The sequence below is a fragment of the Zerene cesonia genome, chromosome 16 (assembly GCF_012273895.1).
Source record: "Zerene cesonia ecotype Mississippi chromosome 16, Zerene_cesonia_1.1, whole genome shotgun sequence".
In the NCBI taxonomy this organism is placed as follows: domain Eukaryota; kingdom Metazoa; phylum Arthropoda; class Insecta; order Lepidoptera; family Pieridae; genus Zerene; species Zerene cesonia.
In genome coordinates, this window is record NC_052117.1 from 5796544 (window position 1) to 5813194 (window position 16651).

Below are 16651 nucleotides of genomic sequence, written 5' to 3' on the forward strand. Positions count from 1 at the left end.
TCATGTTGATGCATCTTATGAAAAATAAATAGATAAGACTTTTTAAAACTTATGCTTATATTAAGAGTCATAACTAAGTGTTTAAATACATACCTACAAAGAAATACTCCTGCAGCTAAAACCTATTTTTTTTTTGGATAACGCTATGCATCATTCCTTATTAAATCTGTTTGTAATATCTATAAGGTAAATTACAAATGTAGGTCAGTCGGTTGCAGAACTTTTTTACTTGTCCAAGCCTAATTAACTGGAATAGGTAAATGAGTAAAATTTAGGTCATTGTGAGTTTATCTCGGTATTTGAACGTCATAATTAATTCATATTTGTTTATAATAACTTAATCACAGTGTACATTCGCCGAAAAAAGTGTTAAATTGTATTGTTGTTATATTTTTTTAAATAATACTTAACTTAGACATAACAAATCATCTTATTAAAAAAATAGTTTTTTGTTTTAATGTTAGAATGTGTTGGGTTTATCAAAACTGAAAATTTTAATTAACTTATTTATATAATTGCTTGCTTTGTTTAGTTAAAGACATAGTTTAAATAAGATAAAACGTGTTTGACTATGAAAAACGTATGAATTTCATCTCAATAATTATCAAAATATGTATAGCAGTCGTTAAAATGAAACGGATAAGTCTCATTTTGTATAATCTCAGTATGTACTTTTTAGGCTTAAGCTTTCAATAAACATAAAATGTATTTTAGATAAATTTAGTTATGTACATAACTGTACCACTGATTGTTGATGCTATTCATCTCTGCGTAGCGCAATGCTTGAACGCAAATTATTTGCCGTAGTACGTTTGAACATCACGCATCCATCATAATTGTCGCGAACTATCAAGCGAATTGTTACTGTAATCATTGTAAATTACCCGATAATTGGTGCACACATATGCAATATCCTGCACTCTTAACTTTTGAACGCACCACAGTTCGCAACAGAGTTATTCCGCCATCCACGCCGCGCTGGCCGAAACAATGTTCGTGAAATTATACATTTCCCTTTTATTCGGTTTAGTTTCATCACAATTAAATGGTGAATTCTGGTGGCTCAATGAAAAAGTTGCACAATTGTATAATGTGGAACCACCACAGCCTATATTCGATGACGTCAGTGAATTCGATACGGATGAAAGTGTTAAAATTATTTTTAGAGACACTGATGTAAGTATCGAAGCTAATGAAGATATAGAAAACTCTCCTAAAATATCGGACAATAGAACGGAAAATATGACCGTAAACATTTCTTTCCAAGATCAGAGTTCACTTGCTAAACCAATTTCATTAATAAAAAACGATATTTTGAACGATAAATTTACCAATGAAGTTTTGAATAAGACTAACGTTGAAATGATCCCTAGTCCTATTAATAACATTTCGACTATACCTACCGCACCTCTTAATAAAGATAATAGTGAAGATGTCTTAAATTTTGTATTTCCCGATGACAATGCGTTGGAGTGGAATGACAAAACTAAATTTGATTCAACCCAAAGTAATAGCGATCTAACTACAGATAAGCCAGAGACAACTACTACTTCATTTAAAAATGATAATAAACTCATGGATAGTGAAAGCATTTGTACTTTTATAACAACTATTGTATGTTTAAAAAGGCGAGGAAATCCGTATTCATTTAATGGAAGGTAAGACTTATTTAATGCTGAAAATTATAAAAACAGTATTTATGATTTCTTTTATAAAAATTGTAACACGTTTTTCAGACCTCTATCACAGCAGAATGTCGGTGATGACCAAGTTATATGCTGTATACTACCCATTAAAGCGTATGATGCATCGAAAATTTTATTTCCAAATATGCATCTAAAACAATACAAGCGCTTTAAGCGCTCAAGCACCGGCGCAGAAAATACTGCTTTGAAGCAAAGAAATGCTTTAATGAGGCGTAAATATCAATCCCAGGAAATTAATCCCAGACTGTCAACAACAACTTCCCGAACGATACTCACGCAAAGAATAGTTACTCCTGAAGATTACTTAGATCCATACTGGAATATTAAAAACTCGAAATTCAGAAATCCTGCGTCTAAAGACAGTAGCGACCAAAGCAGCTATTCAACATATGATTATGGCCATAAAGAATTTGCAGATGATTATGCAGCTGAAATTCCTACACCTGGTGGCTTAGTTGGTTTATATTCCGATCACGGCTGGTCGGTAGCCAAACCAAATAATGGATATTCAAAGCCAAATTCTGGTGATACGAGTGGAGAAGGTGGTGATGGTGACTTTTCAATTGGATATTCTACAATTGATCCAAGGCTAGGTAATGTTTCAGGTCCTTTTATTTGGATGCACTACTGTTAATTTATTGAAATATAATTTAATTTTTTTTTCAGGTACCCCAATGTTAATGTCTGCGACCAGACGGAAACCAGCGAAGTTATCAATTTCTTCAATAGGAAATATGCATAACTCAGCCACTCAATTAATAAGTTTTAGATCAAAACCGGATTTTCAAGTGATGCAAAGTTTTAAATTACTAAACTTGGTGCGAAATAAAAATAGATTTGTTAGAAAAACTACAGCTGCAACTGCAATACAAAATGACAATCTACATACTACAACTATAAGTGATAAGCCATCGAAAGCTATCGCTAGTTATGCTATCGATTATGAAGACTTTATTGATGCAGAAAATCAAGTATATGGTGAATGTGGAAAAATCTATAGTAGCATTTATGATAAAGGTTTGTGATTAAGCCATACAGAAGATTATTTTAGTTTCGTCTTTGATTATTTGATTATTTGTGAAAGTTTTTTTTTTTTTACTCGACTATACGGCAAATGTAATAAATTATATTATTTAGGGGTAATCCATAGGGCTTTCTCAAGAAGCCTTTTGTAATATGGGTCGAAACGGCTGAAAAACTGTAACTTTCAGGTAGAGAATCCGGTGAATTAGACAGAGGAACAAGTCCATGGCTGGCGCTTGTTGTTTTAACAAGGAGTCGTCAGAGTATTCTCTGTTATGCTACACTAGTTCATCCTCAGGCTGCTGTTACTGCTGCTGATTGTGTTTACGGGTATGTAAACCTGCTTGCTCGCCGTAATCATTTCATTACTTCCACTAACCTGGATAAAATACTTATTTACACTAATATTATATGAGGAAATTTTTTCATTTTTGGGTTTGTAACGTTTTGACGCAAATACCACTGGACCGATTTCAAAAATTCTTCTACCATTAGAAACTGAGAACTGCAATTTCACTGAGTGACATAGGCTATATATGTACCACAGGCGAAGCAGGGGCGAACAACTAGTATTCAATAATATTACGAACCTCGAACATAGTATGACGACCTCTTTGTGGTGGATAACGCGCGAACGTAGAACCCATGAGAGTCTTAAATTCAATTCCCGGTGGGGACTCACAAAAATATATATCTTGGCTTGTTCATAGAAGGCTGATCACATAGAGAAAATTTGATTAGTGCGACAAAAGATATTCTACATACATATAGAATATCTGCACCATACCCCAAAAAGAAATGGGACTCGACTTCACTTTTACGCACTAGTTATTTGCTAAACTTCTAGGGGCTCATTCATTGGTTTTAGTACCTACGTACAACATTCATACCATATTTCATATAAGAATATATATTCAAGAATTTAGAATATTAAATCCTATCATGCTTTATACCATTCGCTTATGTAAGGAATAACATTTAATTTTAATATAGGTGGTAGGTTATTTAATATAGAATATTTTAATTAAAAATAAAAAAATACCACTAAATTCGTTTTACTTTATATCTATGAGCGCTTTCAATAAATATTGTAATTGGATCACTTCGAGATTTGAGTTCGTCCATTTATCTCTTGTGATTATTATTGTCTGCAAATCGAATGGCTGTTATTACGTCGGATATTTCGAAATCAAAAATGAACATTGCTTACTGCGAATAACGTTTTAAGAAATTGGATTTCTGAGCAAGCATACATTAACCAAAATTATAATTAATCAGAACTGATATTGTATTTTACGTACCCATAATATGTATGAATATAAATTTTTAGAACCGCACCTGGTGAAGTCAGCATTATTACAGGCGCTTTTGATTTATCCGATGATAATGCTAACACAGAGCATCGTCTTACCACTGTTATATCACATCCACAGTATAAACCTGGACAATTGTCCAATAACCTAGCAATTTTAGTAAGTATTCTAAGAAAGATATTTCCTTATTATATTTTCATTCAACGAAATCTTATTTCTAGTAAAGTGTAATATTGCAATGGCCGATAGCATGATACATTTCACCCTAAATATTCAGTACATAATAAAAAACATAAACCATTTGAGTTTAACTATATTAATAAATACCTGTTCAGTATGTCATTTGGCTTCACTTCAAACGACAGTTTCATGTATCATACATAATCAGGTGTAAAGACACAAATAATGACGGTTTCTTTGTTAAAAGCATTGGAAACGACCGTTGACATTGGGAAGGAATGTGCAACCTGCGTGTTTGTCAGACCCTCACGTTGGTGACGACTGCTACTTCGTCGGATGGGGAGGATACGATGAAGGTTTGAGAATATTACTGCGTTTTATTTCATTACTTTCTGAAGAGTCATTAATATAGCAGATGGTACAACATTTGCCGCCAACATTTACGAGATACTAGATGTACCAGGAGAATCGGCTTAAATTTTAAATTATAATATTAGGTAATGTTATCAAAAAATGAGAAATTGACAGACGAAAATTGGGTTCATATTTCTTTTATTCTTTTTTTATTAATTTCCTACATCACGGAATTCGCAACCATGACATATATTCTCCATATATACCGCTAGAAAAAACGTTGATCCTTATAATAACTCACGTGAGTACATTTATTTCAGGCATTCGCCAGCGGCCACACTGGCAACGCGCTTTTATCCTTTCCCCGAAAATTTGCAATATTCGGTTAGCTAAACTTGACGTACAACTACCGACTGATGCATTCTGCGCTTCCGTTGATTCCACCAGGACTGTGGTAAGTAATTATTACTACTATACATATTAATATATGTCATTTTATAATAATTTATGTATCCTAGTAAGTTCCAATGATATGGAAAACCTGAATTTCATATTTGTGTGATCCATCTTACTACGTAGCTAGTTGATATTACGCTTATTACATTATTACACGCTTATTCTCAAAGATCATTTATTCAGCATGACGTTACACCATATATTATATGTTGTATGTAGTAGTAAATAGATGTGTATAGGAAAGAATATCTAGTATCATTTTATTCACAATGCAACATCTTATAATCTTTTGTTAATGTTATTACTGACTAGCTGTATCCCCAAATTTCATACAAATACAATAAGCTGTTTTCGCTTGAAAAAGTTACAAATATTTAAACATCCATCCATCGAAACTTTCGCGTTTATATTAGTTACTCATATAACATGAATCGTTACTCATATAATACCAACGGTATGACGATTTTCCGGCTGCTACGTATGTTATATAAGCGCATGTACGCCACTCGGAAATAACCTACATACCCACTTCAATTGTTACGGGAGTTTATTATGAAATAATTTTAGTAGTGAAAAGTGTTATAAATATTATGCGTATGGATTCAGTTTAAAACGCACGTATTCTATGAAGTACGCACTTGAGTTAAAATGACTTTTTCATATGAACACATTAACTATAAGCTATCCCACCTCTTTTACTGAATAATACCTAGTTAAATTTTTTGTTAATATCAGCTATCAGGGTGAATATAATTCCGTTTTAAGTGAAAAATATATAAAATCATAATGAAAATTATCAATTCCATAACGATACGTGTAGTACGTTTATCGGACCTAAACTTCTTTAATATACGATTTAAGTATCTGTTCTGTGATATCATTTTAGTACAAACATAGGATGTGAGTGCACCTAAATCGTGTAAACATGCATTTCTAATAATTTTCAGACGGGTGTAGGTGGTCCTTTAATATGCATGAACAATGACCGTCAATCCATCGTGGGAGTAGCTGTATGGCGCGACAATGTGATACTCACCATACCCGTGTTGGAGTGGACCGCTCGTACTGTCGAAGGTCTTGTTAGCTAAGCTGAGTTGAAATGTGTTTTATGGATGTGTAATGCTTGAAACGAATTCTGCATTTTGATGTGTTTCATTGGAAATTAATGTCGTTTTTGTGTAAGACTTTTTACCTTGCAGTATATGGAAGTTTTATTTTAAATATATAATCTTGAATAGAAATAAGATGTATCTAACTTTAGAAAGTAAAGAGTAACATAATAAGAGAAAAATTTTGTATTTTTATAAAAAATATAATGAAAAAAGTCTGTTGAATAAAACAAATATATTTCAGATGATTTATTTTTATTCAAAGATATTCCTTTCAATTTATGAGCAACGTCTACGATATCCATACAAAACTTACAATGTCTACGAATTTTGCTATTTATTATATTTATATCCAAATAAATAAAGTCATAAGAAAGCTAAGAGGCAATTTTCACCTTTAGGAACTAAACAATAAATTCACAAACTTAAGGAATGTCGAGATCTGAGCTACCTTAGTTTATAACCCTAGAGAGCGCATTTTCCAAAAAAAAAACAATCGGTTATCTGGCAATAGATATGAAATTTAAATGAAGAACACTAAGCAAATATGTTCAGCGCCCTCTATGTTCAACACATAAAGATTTTATTTATAAAGATCACCAAAAATATACACTATATTTATATACGTATTAACTATGAATACATATATTAAAATCTTACTTGTATGAAATCTTTGGTGTCGAACTTGAGTCAATGTTTTATTAAACTGTAAAAACTTAAATATCCTTTATGATTACAAACTTAAAATACATAGAACTTAGAAGTCTTCTAACAATTACAGCCCGCGTAACGTTTACGAAACACAAAAATATATGAAAATCTACGACAAATCACTAATTGTACTAAATTAAATTCTTTCTAATTTTTCCATGATAGTCATAAGAACTTATAGATTTATATGCCACTATCGTAAAGAAACTAGAGTAATAAAATAATAATACTTAGTGTTTTCATACTGGTTATTCATCTAACAAACAATAACTGGCAAAATGCATATAACATAGATACTAAACGAAAATAATGTAACTTTTAATTTAATTAACATCATACTACCCACAAATGTTTTAATAAGTTTACTATTTTATTTTATCTATTCATTGTCAAATTTTGGACTAAAGTGTAAACCACTAAGGATAACGATTTATTTACTTAAAAGCATTTTCCATCTGTTTTAAGCCCGATATCATTTCTATCCCTCTTTGACATAAAATAAAATTGAAAGGGATGAACAATGATAAGGTTTAAAACAGATAAAAAATATATAACTGCAAAAAGTTTGTCTTTTTATATATTCAATAATCACGATGCGGGTAGTGTAATGAAATGACAAGATCACAATAAAATCACATTAGAGAGGTTCACGCGATAACGAGAGGTTCGTCGTCCGAGAAACCGTGGATTGGCGGTACGTCGTCATCTTCTGAAATGTTAAAAAAAATTGTTTAAATAATAATTAATTCGGAATTTATTTTACATTAACTATTATAATATATTACAAGCATTACCGTCTTAACCATAAGGGCATACGGGGCCCGTGCCCAGGGCCCCCATCCTCAGGGGGGGGGCCGGAGCACCAAGAATTTCCTTACTTTCACTTTCCAAAAGGGCCCCAAATGCTCACGTCCCCAAGGGCCCCCTTGATGACAAGCCGAAATAAACGAAGGTTTCTTTTACCCCTCTGAAGGTATAGGATAACATATTCTTTAATGTGGTAAATGTTTCTTTCCCTTCTTGTGTATTCTTGTGTTTAATAGTATGTATTGTATTGTACTAGACATATAAGTCAGAACGAAAAAATGTTTGAATCAATAATAACTTGACATAGTATCAAGAGATATTATTGCCGGGCATTATTTATGCTACGCCTATATTTCTCTGGTTCTACGCACGATCACACTATAACGTCACAAAATACCTGTAGTAGGCAGTAGTCACAGTACATTTTTAAGATTATACTGATAAAAGTATAACACACTAAACTGGAACAGAATGAGTGGATGGAGTTTTATGGTTTAATTAAATTAACGTTTTATGTGTTTATGTATACAAAACTTGTGTCATTATTGTGAATGTATCGAATGTAATGTAAGACTTGCTGTGTGAAATTGAGTAGTCCCATTTCCCCTAGTGGGATATGGGCCAGATGATATACACCTATTTCACTGATAGATTTTCTTAATGAACAAGAGTCTTCTTTGTCCTGCCAGAAGATTTTGTGCATCCCCACCGGGAATCGAACTCAGCACCCCTCGGTTCTACGCCCACGCGTTAACCACTGTACCAAGGAGGCGGTCAAAAAGCCTAGATGTTATGTGTGTGTATTGTGATATAGGTGTGTGTGTGTATGTGTGTGTGTGCCTGTATCCTGACCGTGGTCAATGGTCGCCTGCCCGCGGCGGCTGTCGTAGCGCGGCGTGGCGGCGAGGCGCAGGAAGGAGCGGTTGAGGCGGCGGTTCTTGAGCGCCACGTGCAGCAGCGCCGCGCCCAGCAGCAGCGCCGCCAGCGCCGCCGCGCCCGCGCCCCACCACACCGCGCCGCCCGCGCCGGCCCCTCCGCCCCCGCGCTCCTCCGCCGCCGCACCTGTCACCACACCACACATCACGTTATACTGCTTAAGCGCTATGTGCCAGTATGTTCGGGGATATACTGTTCACAATTCAGGATACAATTTATGAGATACGAATTGGGCCAAATCGCACCGGGAAAGTACCACACCCCCACAGAAGACCGGCGTGAAATAGTAGCATGCTACTGTGTTTTTTATGATGAGTGGGGGAGCCGGAGACCCGTATAACTTTCCTCACCAATCCATTCCTTCGTTTCCGTCGTCAATCCTTTCCTCATCCCTCCTCCCTTCAAAGCGGGTAGTGCATTCGCAGACGCACATCCACTGCGAATGTTCATGGGCAGTGCTGATCGCTTACGATCAGACGGACCACCAGCTCCATGCCCGCTTATGTCATAAAATATAAAAAAAACTTCAACCACTAAAATGGCGACACACTTGTTGTAGCAGAGTACACGAACTCACCCAACATTTCCAAGGTCTGCACCTCGCTGAGGTCGCTGTAGTAGCCGTCGCGCGAGACGGCGCGCACGCTCACGTACACGGGCCCGGCGCCGGCGCGCGGCACGCTCAGCAGCAGCGGGGAGAACTCGCTCTCCGCGGTCGTCATGTCGGCGCTCGGCGTCACCAGGTCTTCCGGTATCTCCTTCTCCGACACTATGACTTGGTACTTGTGGCTGAAATTTCATTGATCATTGTCGTTATTATGTGATTTGGGTTCGGTATATGCCCTAAAAACTGTATCGAATACAAAAATTCAAGGTGTTCAAACAATCCAATTATATAGAGAGCAAGAGAACTATGGAGCTTGTAAGGTCGAATATCGAATAATCGAATAAGTAATAACAATTTGCTTTTGTATCCATTATTTTGATCCAGAGCGATTATTGCAATAAACTTTACCTCATATAGACTACACTGTTTCTTTTGTTCAAGAGATGTTAGAAAAGAATACAAAATTTTCTTTACCCCAACATCGTTGTTCATACAATTACTATTCAATATTTGAATTTTATTGAGAAAAATACATACTCATGCGTATCATTATGCTGCGGGTGATCCCAACTGAGCATAATGTGTCCGCTCGGCGAGAGCCACGCCACGACGGCGTGCGGCGGCTGGATGATGCCGCTGCGTGCGTGCCCGCAATGTGGCGTCGAATTCTTCGCTGCCGTCTGAAATGGATTTATTTAATTTAATTTTTAGTTTTATAGCATTGAAATGCTTGGATTTGTTTATTTCACAAATTTATCTACATCACTTACATATAAAACTCGTGTATATTAGTATGTAACTCAAGATGTCTGAACAGATTTTAATAATTTTTCGATTATTGGATTCGTCTCTGATTAGATTAGGATAATTTAAGACTGAACGGATTTGTATTGCGATTAATTCAGTTATGAATACATTATAGCGAATTTGGTCACAGGCAGATTGGTAATATAATATATAAATTGTATACATATTCAGTTTAGATTTTAATTTCTGACCTCTTAACGAATGTCATGATTTTATGATATTAACCTTCAATTATTAAAACAACTAAATGCACAATCCCATACAAAAGCAAACTTCAAACTGTCCTCAAATTTGTTTATAAAATTACAGTCGCATTATTTTAAGGTGTATTCACAAAACGTGCCAAAATTAATTCTAACAGTCTAAGCTTGCTGGTAAATATACACAAATTTAAATTTAACCTTAATTCGATGAGTTAAGGCCGAATTTACAAAGCACTAAAACTCCGTTTCCTAAGCAGAGTTTCGGTGAAGATGTTTTTTTTTAATTTTTATTTTTTTTTTATAAACAAAACTCACTCGTATACAAATATAATATCTCCCACCGACTGGCACGTTGTACATCGTGTGTACGAGTGTTACATTGCTGCTCGGCTCCAGTTCATACCGACTTGTTACGTTGCGCGTTTGTTCCGTTATATCCATCTGCAGAATAAAAATCAATATAAACTACGTTGTTAACAAATGAGCCCTTTAGTTTGCTTGAAAAAGAAAAATTTGTTTGAAAAAGGGACATTAATAAGGAATAAATTTTAATTCATAGTTGTGTAAAATACATAAAATTTGTAATTGACATAAAGATTGAAATTGACATTTTTAAATGATAAATAAGCAAACGAAATACATACAAACAAACGTGACTAGTACTTACCCTGTATGCGACAGGCTCACGTATGACGTCACAATTGGCCTTCCAATGTATTTGCAATTGCTTCTTGCTTTCATCATATTCAAAGTGTAGATCTTTAACTGGTGCCCTGACAATGCAAATATTCATAAATACAGATACATTCTTTTTTCTATAAATATATAATTCATATCAGTATAATTTCTTTACAACACAGACGATATTAAACGACTGCATTAATTTTTTCAATTCAATTCGCGGCGTATTTTATTCCATAGAATCATAGATAGCTAATGTTTTACCTGTTTCCAAATATTTTCTATACTATAACTGATTTGGGAACGGAAACAACGGATTAAGAAAATAAAAAAGTATACTTACTTTTCGTTTTCTCTTGTAATAATCTCTTTAACAGAAGCCAGTGGTCCGCCTCGCAGCCCCACAGTGAACATGTAACTCTCGCAAGCGTTCAGTCCGTCGATTACCGCGCCAGTATTCTTAGTAATAAATATCTTTTTATCTGGAATTTAATTTTCTTTATTAAATTGCATTCATAACAGAAATAAGACGTAAAAATAATGTAAAAAGAATTCAAGAACAATTATTATAAGCTTAATATAGAAACATACCTTGAACCAACTCCCTCGGGTGCATCCTGAAGTTAGCAATATTCGTATAGAGCACTTGATATTCAAGTTCCCTGCCCTTATACCGTTCGGAGACGGGCGGGGACCAGCTCAATTGCACCGAAGTGCCCTTTTCCTTCAATAACACCGCCGTCATATTCAATTTTTCATCTGGAATACCACTCTTTGGTATCGGTATCGTGAATGGTTCTCCAATAATTTGGTCCTTATAGGCCTTTATGTCTACGTACACTTGGACGCCGGGCGGGAGGTTGGTTACTGAAAAATCATGATACATATAGTTTTAAAGTTATTCAAAACATTATAAATATTGTATTTAACTAGCCCGCTAATGGTACATAGACTGTGTCACTGAGTGAGTAGAGTAAGTTGCAGCTTTCTAATGGTGAAAGAATTTTTGAAATCGGTCTTGTATTGTTGTGAAATTAGTCTTGGAAGTTTGTGTGTAAAAACATTTCTTACATACAAATCTTTCCTCATGAACACATAAAAACAATATATTTATTATTCGATATTCCTCTTAAACTGTGCCTACTTTCAACACCAACACAGACAAACAAAGTGTACTCACACGTAATATTATTCGCTTTAGTCTTAATAATATCCGGCTTAGCATAAGTCCACGGTAATGTCGTTTCAATAATATAGCCCTCGACGCCTCTCAACTTATGCCATTCAAGCGAAACAGCCGTATCGTTGATTCTCGCCAGACTAACGTTCACTATCTCATCCACGTCGCCGACGTCGTCGAACATTAAGTAGGATATGTCCGTTGAGTTCGATGAGAATGCGGAATTCGATGCTGTCACCTATAAATATATTTTATGAGTATATAAAATACTTTTTATAAGAAACATATAATACTTTTTAACAAGCTTTTATTAGCTTTAGGACTCGATTTTGACCCATTCAAAATTCTTAATTAGTACACAAATGTGTGAATGTGTGTGAATCTTTCACAAAGCTAGTGGTTATTTTATATACATTCATTGCATAAAATGTATCACATTATTAACATGTTTAAAAGGTCATTATTAATTGACTATTGAACGACAAAGGTCATGAGCAATAAAGTACCTTATATCAGTCATCTTTAAAATAAGTTAAGGATGAGTAACATTTAATGAAAGCATTCTATCATTTCACAACTTACCCAGAAAGAATAATTCGTCCCCGGTTTGAAATACGCATTGAGCACGTAACTAACGGTCGCGTTTGGTTCAGAAGCGGGTACCACCTTCATTATCGGTGGTAGTGGGGGGACGTAGTACACGGAGTAGTGCGTGATAACACCGCGGGGGGTCAGGGGAGGATCCCATAGTAGATTCACCCGACTGCCGACCATCTGGCGAACTGTTAGACGACGCGGCGCTGATGGAACTGCAAAGGAGTGGATACATGGTTTAATTTTTTATTGTAATAATTTTGCGAGCTCAATCACACACACGAAAACAGTTTTTAATGTATCGAGCAGTGTTATTTAAAGAATAATGCGCTAGATATAGCACTGTACGTATGACTATGACACTAACAGCAGCGAGCGAAGCAAATTGTGACGTGACAATTATAATAAAAAAATGCCAATGCAAAAATATAATAACTCATATACACATATAACTTGATTTTTGTCAAGATTTAATTTTCATTTACAAATACAGTTCCAATTATAAATATAGTGGTTCGATAAAGACAGAGAATATAATGTCAGCTGCAGCGCGACAAGGACAAATATCATGTATTTTGATATATGATGATAGTTTGAGCATTAGGCTAAATTAGATTCTCCACTGATTATCTGTAGATACCATATTGATCAACTGACAGTGGCATAGCAATGACAAATATATTACAAAAGTTTTAAGAATCTTTACCTCCTTCACCGGTTGTAGTATTGACATATTCGAATGAAGCGTAGGTTTTGTTCGACTCGCTATTCCGTATATAAAACGTGACATTGTAATTCGTGTAGGGTTCTAAATTGGTAAACCTGCAAGAAGAAATTTAATTTCCATAAGTATGGGGAGCATCATTAATATTTGACAATAATCTGTGTACCCTAAAAACACATAAAGTTACCTTTAATTAGGGATCTACTCGTATATTAATGAAAAAAAATTAAACACAAAGTATCATTTTAAAAATATTTCTCTACATTTTCGTATATACGCATCTTATTAAATTTTTCTTGCCACAATTAATTTTCTGATCTTACTATTACATTGTGGTAATCTTAACTTAACTTATTACATATCCATCAATTATTCATACCAAAGTAATATCAACGTGGATGAAGTGAAGTCATTTTAATTAAAATATTAATATTTTCAATAAACATTGAAAAATAAATGAGTAATAAATACCTATAAACACTGTCATTAATCCAAGTCATGTTCTTCCAATTGTTCTGGCCCACTTTGGCTATGGACGGCAAGAAGTTGTACATGACTGTGTTCTGCTGAGCCATCCAGCACGATATGAGGAAGCTCGTCGGCGTTATGGACGATTGGTCCACCCCTATACTCAGGAACTAAGAGAAATTCCATATATAAATATGTTTTCCGAAATTAATTAGCTAAACAAAGAAAGCATATTAATTGGGATGAATTAAATTTCTTTTTTTTATAGATTGCATTTAGAGAAGGATTCAAAAGTTTTTTGAAGATATTTAGTTTTATAACGCTATTAAAATATATTGATTTATATAAAAAATAGAAGACTATATAATATTTTTCAATGTATTTTTTCTATTCTATAGATTATTTCTTTCTTACTCAACAATAAAAAAAACAGCAAACAAAACTACATATTCAGTAAATAAGTTATAACATAAAAATTTTATAAAAAAAGCTTCCATATGTTTCCACTGCTGGGACATAGGCCACCTATGAGGGTCGATTTAAGCACGTATATTCTATAAAATACCAGTAGTAAATTCACCTTATACATATTATTGTTCTGTCCATTAGCGCTCGAACAGTTCTGTTCATCCGAGCCGTCGTAGCAGTCCCGTCGCCCGTTGCACAGCAGAGAGGGCCACAGGCATTTGGTGCCGTCATCGCAATCGAAGAATTTGGACGAACAATTTCCAGAACGTGGTAGACCCTGGACAAATTATATGTGTTTATGCATATAGAGTGAATGAAGAGAATGGAGACATTTATTATATTTTTGGCTTAGATTTTCGTGACGCAACAGGTAGATGTCTGTGAGAACCATAGTTATTTGATACAGTAAAATTTTCTAAATCGTGTATAATCTTCCCAGCGTGATACTGGCAGAATTGTACAAAGCAAAATTGCCATTAACAAAAAAAAAATAATTGAATATTTGATAGAGAGGTATCAATATCCTTTAAGAATTGTCTTGTTTTGTCGGATTCACCTCAACTTATTACACGACATCAGCTTTTTAAAATCTAGATCGTACTGCCCTTTATATAAATAGAACGAAGACTACCACTAACAAGTATCTAAATAATCCCCTCCCGCCACAACTTACACGTTATCTTTTATTTCACCGATATAACATAAAGTAGGATCACCTCAATGCAGTATATCTCGTCGCTTCTCCACACGCACACAGCCGCGACCCTAATCACACGCACACTACGACAAGGCTACCGCACAAGCGAACCCACCTCGATGCAGTATATCTCGTCGCTCCTGTCGGCGCAGTCGGGCACCTTGTCGCACAGCTTGTCGACGCGCACGCAGCCGCGCCCGTCGTTGCAGGGCGTGCTGTCCGCGTCGCACGCGTGTGCTCCCGCGCCCGCGCCCGCGCCCGCGCCCGCTCCCGCGCCCGCGCCTGCGCCCGCGCACCCGCGCTCGTCCGCGCCGTCCGCGCAGTCCTTCGCCGTGTCGCACACCCACGACAGGGGGATGCACACGCCTGAATGATTTATATCGTTCAATAACACATAATTATATCGAATGACTCCCCAAATTTTTATACACGAAATAACGCTACCAGCAATTATAGTTGTAAAATTTCTCAGCACAATTATGATACATTATCAATGTAAGAACATCAATTATGGTGGTTTTTTTTCACCCGGTACAAAAATGAGAAATCTATATTTACAGGAATAATTTTGGTTTGGAATTATTTCCGGAATCTGTACCGTGAAAATTATCGCAAATAAAGGATATGAATGCTTTAGTGACATGCATTAATTGCAAACAATTGAAGAAAAAAAGCAAACAACTCTCTACCTGGCGAACATGTAAACTGGTTCTTCCCGCACTTATGCTTAGTGGCGTCGTGTTCCGGACTGATAGCACTCGCGTCGGGCACAACGAAACCGCACGCGGCCTCATCCGAATTATCCCCGCAATCGTTGATCCCGTCGCATCTCCACCAGTACGGTAAACAGTTTCCATTCTCGCACTTGAACATCCAGTCCAGACAAGAGCCGTTCGTTGGGAAATCCGGTTTGTCCGTGTTCGGTCGAGGTATCAACTTGGTGTGGCTCGACGTGTTGGTGCAGTTCTTCTCGTCGAACGCCTCGTCGTCGCTGCAGTCGTTTTCGCCGTCGCACACCTGGGCAGTGTTGAAAGATAAACATTTATAGTCAAATAATATTAACAATAGATGTAAAAATTATCTCAATATGAGTAAAGTAGATAACTTATCATAACGACTCAGAAAATGCTACATAATGATGTTTGTGATTGATATAGTTCATTATTATATGTTTAGTCTATGGCGTATTATTTTGCGATTGTAAATTTTACTATTTATACATTAATTTTAAATTCTGCGAATTTACAACGCGATTTAAAAATTACTTGATTGAATTATCACCATGCTCGCTATAAGTTCAAATCATAACGAGCTTACCTTTACGAAACGTTAAATCACAGATAATTAGCGAAATCAAAAAAAAAAACTTATTTAGGACAACAAAGCACTCACCCAAGAGCTATAAATGCACTTGCCCGTCGGGCACCTGAACATATAGGGGCCGCAGGTGGACTGCCTGCATTTCTCGTCCGTCTCATCCTCCCCCGAGGGGCAGTCCAGCTCGCCGTCGCACACCCACGAGGTGGGGATGCACAGCTCGTGCAGGTCGTTGCCGCACGCGAACACGTTCACGCTGCACGTGAGGCTGTCGGGACGTTTTGGGGGGGTTTGCTGGAATGGGGGGGGG

General features: G+C 35.9%; 2 protein-coding genes across 3 annotated transcripts in view; one reads left to right on the forward strand and one right to left on the reverse strand.

The window, feature by feature from the left end:
- The first annotated feature begins 912 nt into the window (after positions 1–912).
- LOC119832905 lies at positions 913–6634 on the forward strand. Its single transcript, XM_038356727.1, has 8 exons — positions 913–1658; positions 1737–2299; positions 2373–2723; positions 2918–3059; positions 4060–4201; positions 4470–4578; positions 4897–5030; positions 5980–6634. The coding sequence occupies exons 1-8, from the start codon at positions 991–993 to the stop codon at positions 6118–6120; spliced, it is 2250 nt and encodes a 749-aa protein (XP_038212655.1). The 5' UTR covers positions 913–990; the 3' UTR covers positions 6121–6634.
- LOC119832904 (sortilin-related receptor-like) overlaps positions 6380–16651 on the reverse strand; it is a 29167-nt gene continuing 18895 nt past the window's right edge. For both annotated transcript variants that reach the window (XM_038356726.1, XM_038356725.1), the window contains 16 exons: positions 16417–16635; positions 15714–16041; positions 15140–15390; positions 14440–14604; positions 13863–14029; positions 13374–13489; positions 12656–12882; positions 12074–12311; positions 11485–11760; positions 11237–11375; positions 10880–10985; positions 10528–10653; positions 9740–9882; positions 9173–9384; positions 8512–8721; positions 6380–7561 (listed from right to left, as the gene is read on the reverse strand). In XM_038356726.1, coding sequence (XP_038212654.1) covers positions 7500–7561; positions 8512–8721; positions 9173–9384; positions 9740–9882; positions 10528–10653; positions 10880–10985; positions 11237–11375; positions 11485–11760; positions 12074–12311; positions 12656–12882; positions 13374–13489; positions 13863–14029; positions 14440–14604; positions 15140–15390; positions 15714–16041; positions 16417–16635 — 2985 coding nt within the window. In that variant the 3' untranslated portion in view covers positions 6380–7499. The remainder of the gene's footprint in view (positions 7562–8511; positions 8722–9172; positions 9385–9739; positions 9883–10527; positions 10654–10879; positions 10986–11236; positions 11376–11484; positions 11761–12073; positions 12312–12655; positions 12883–13373; positions 13490–13862; positions 14030–14439; positions 14605–15139; positions 15391–15713; positions 16042–16416; positions 16636–16651) is intronic.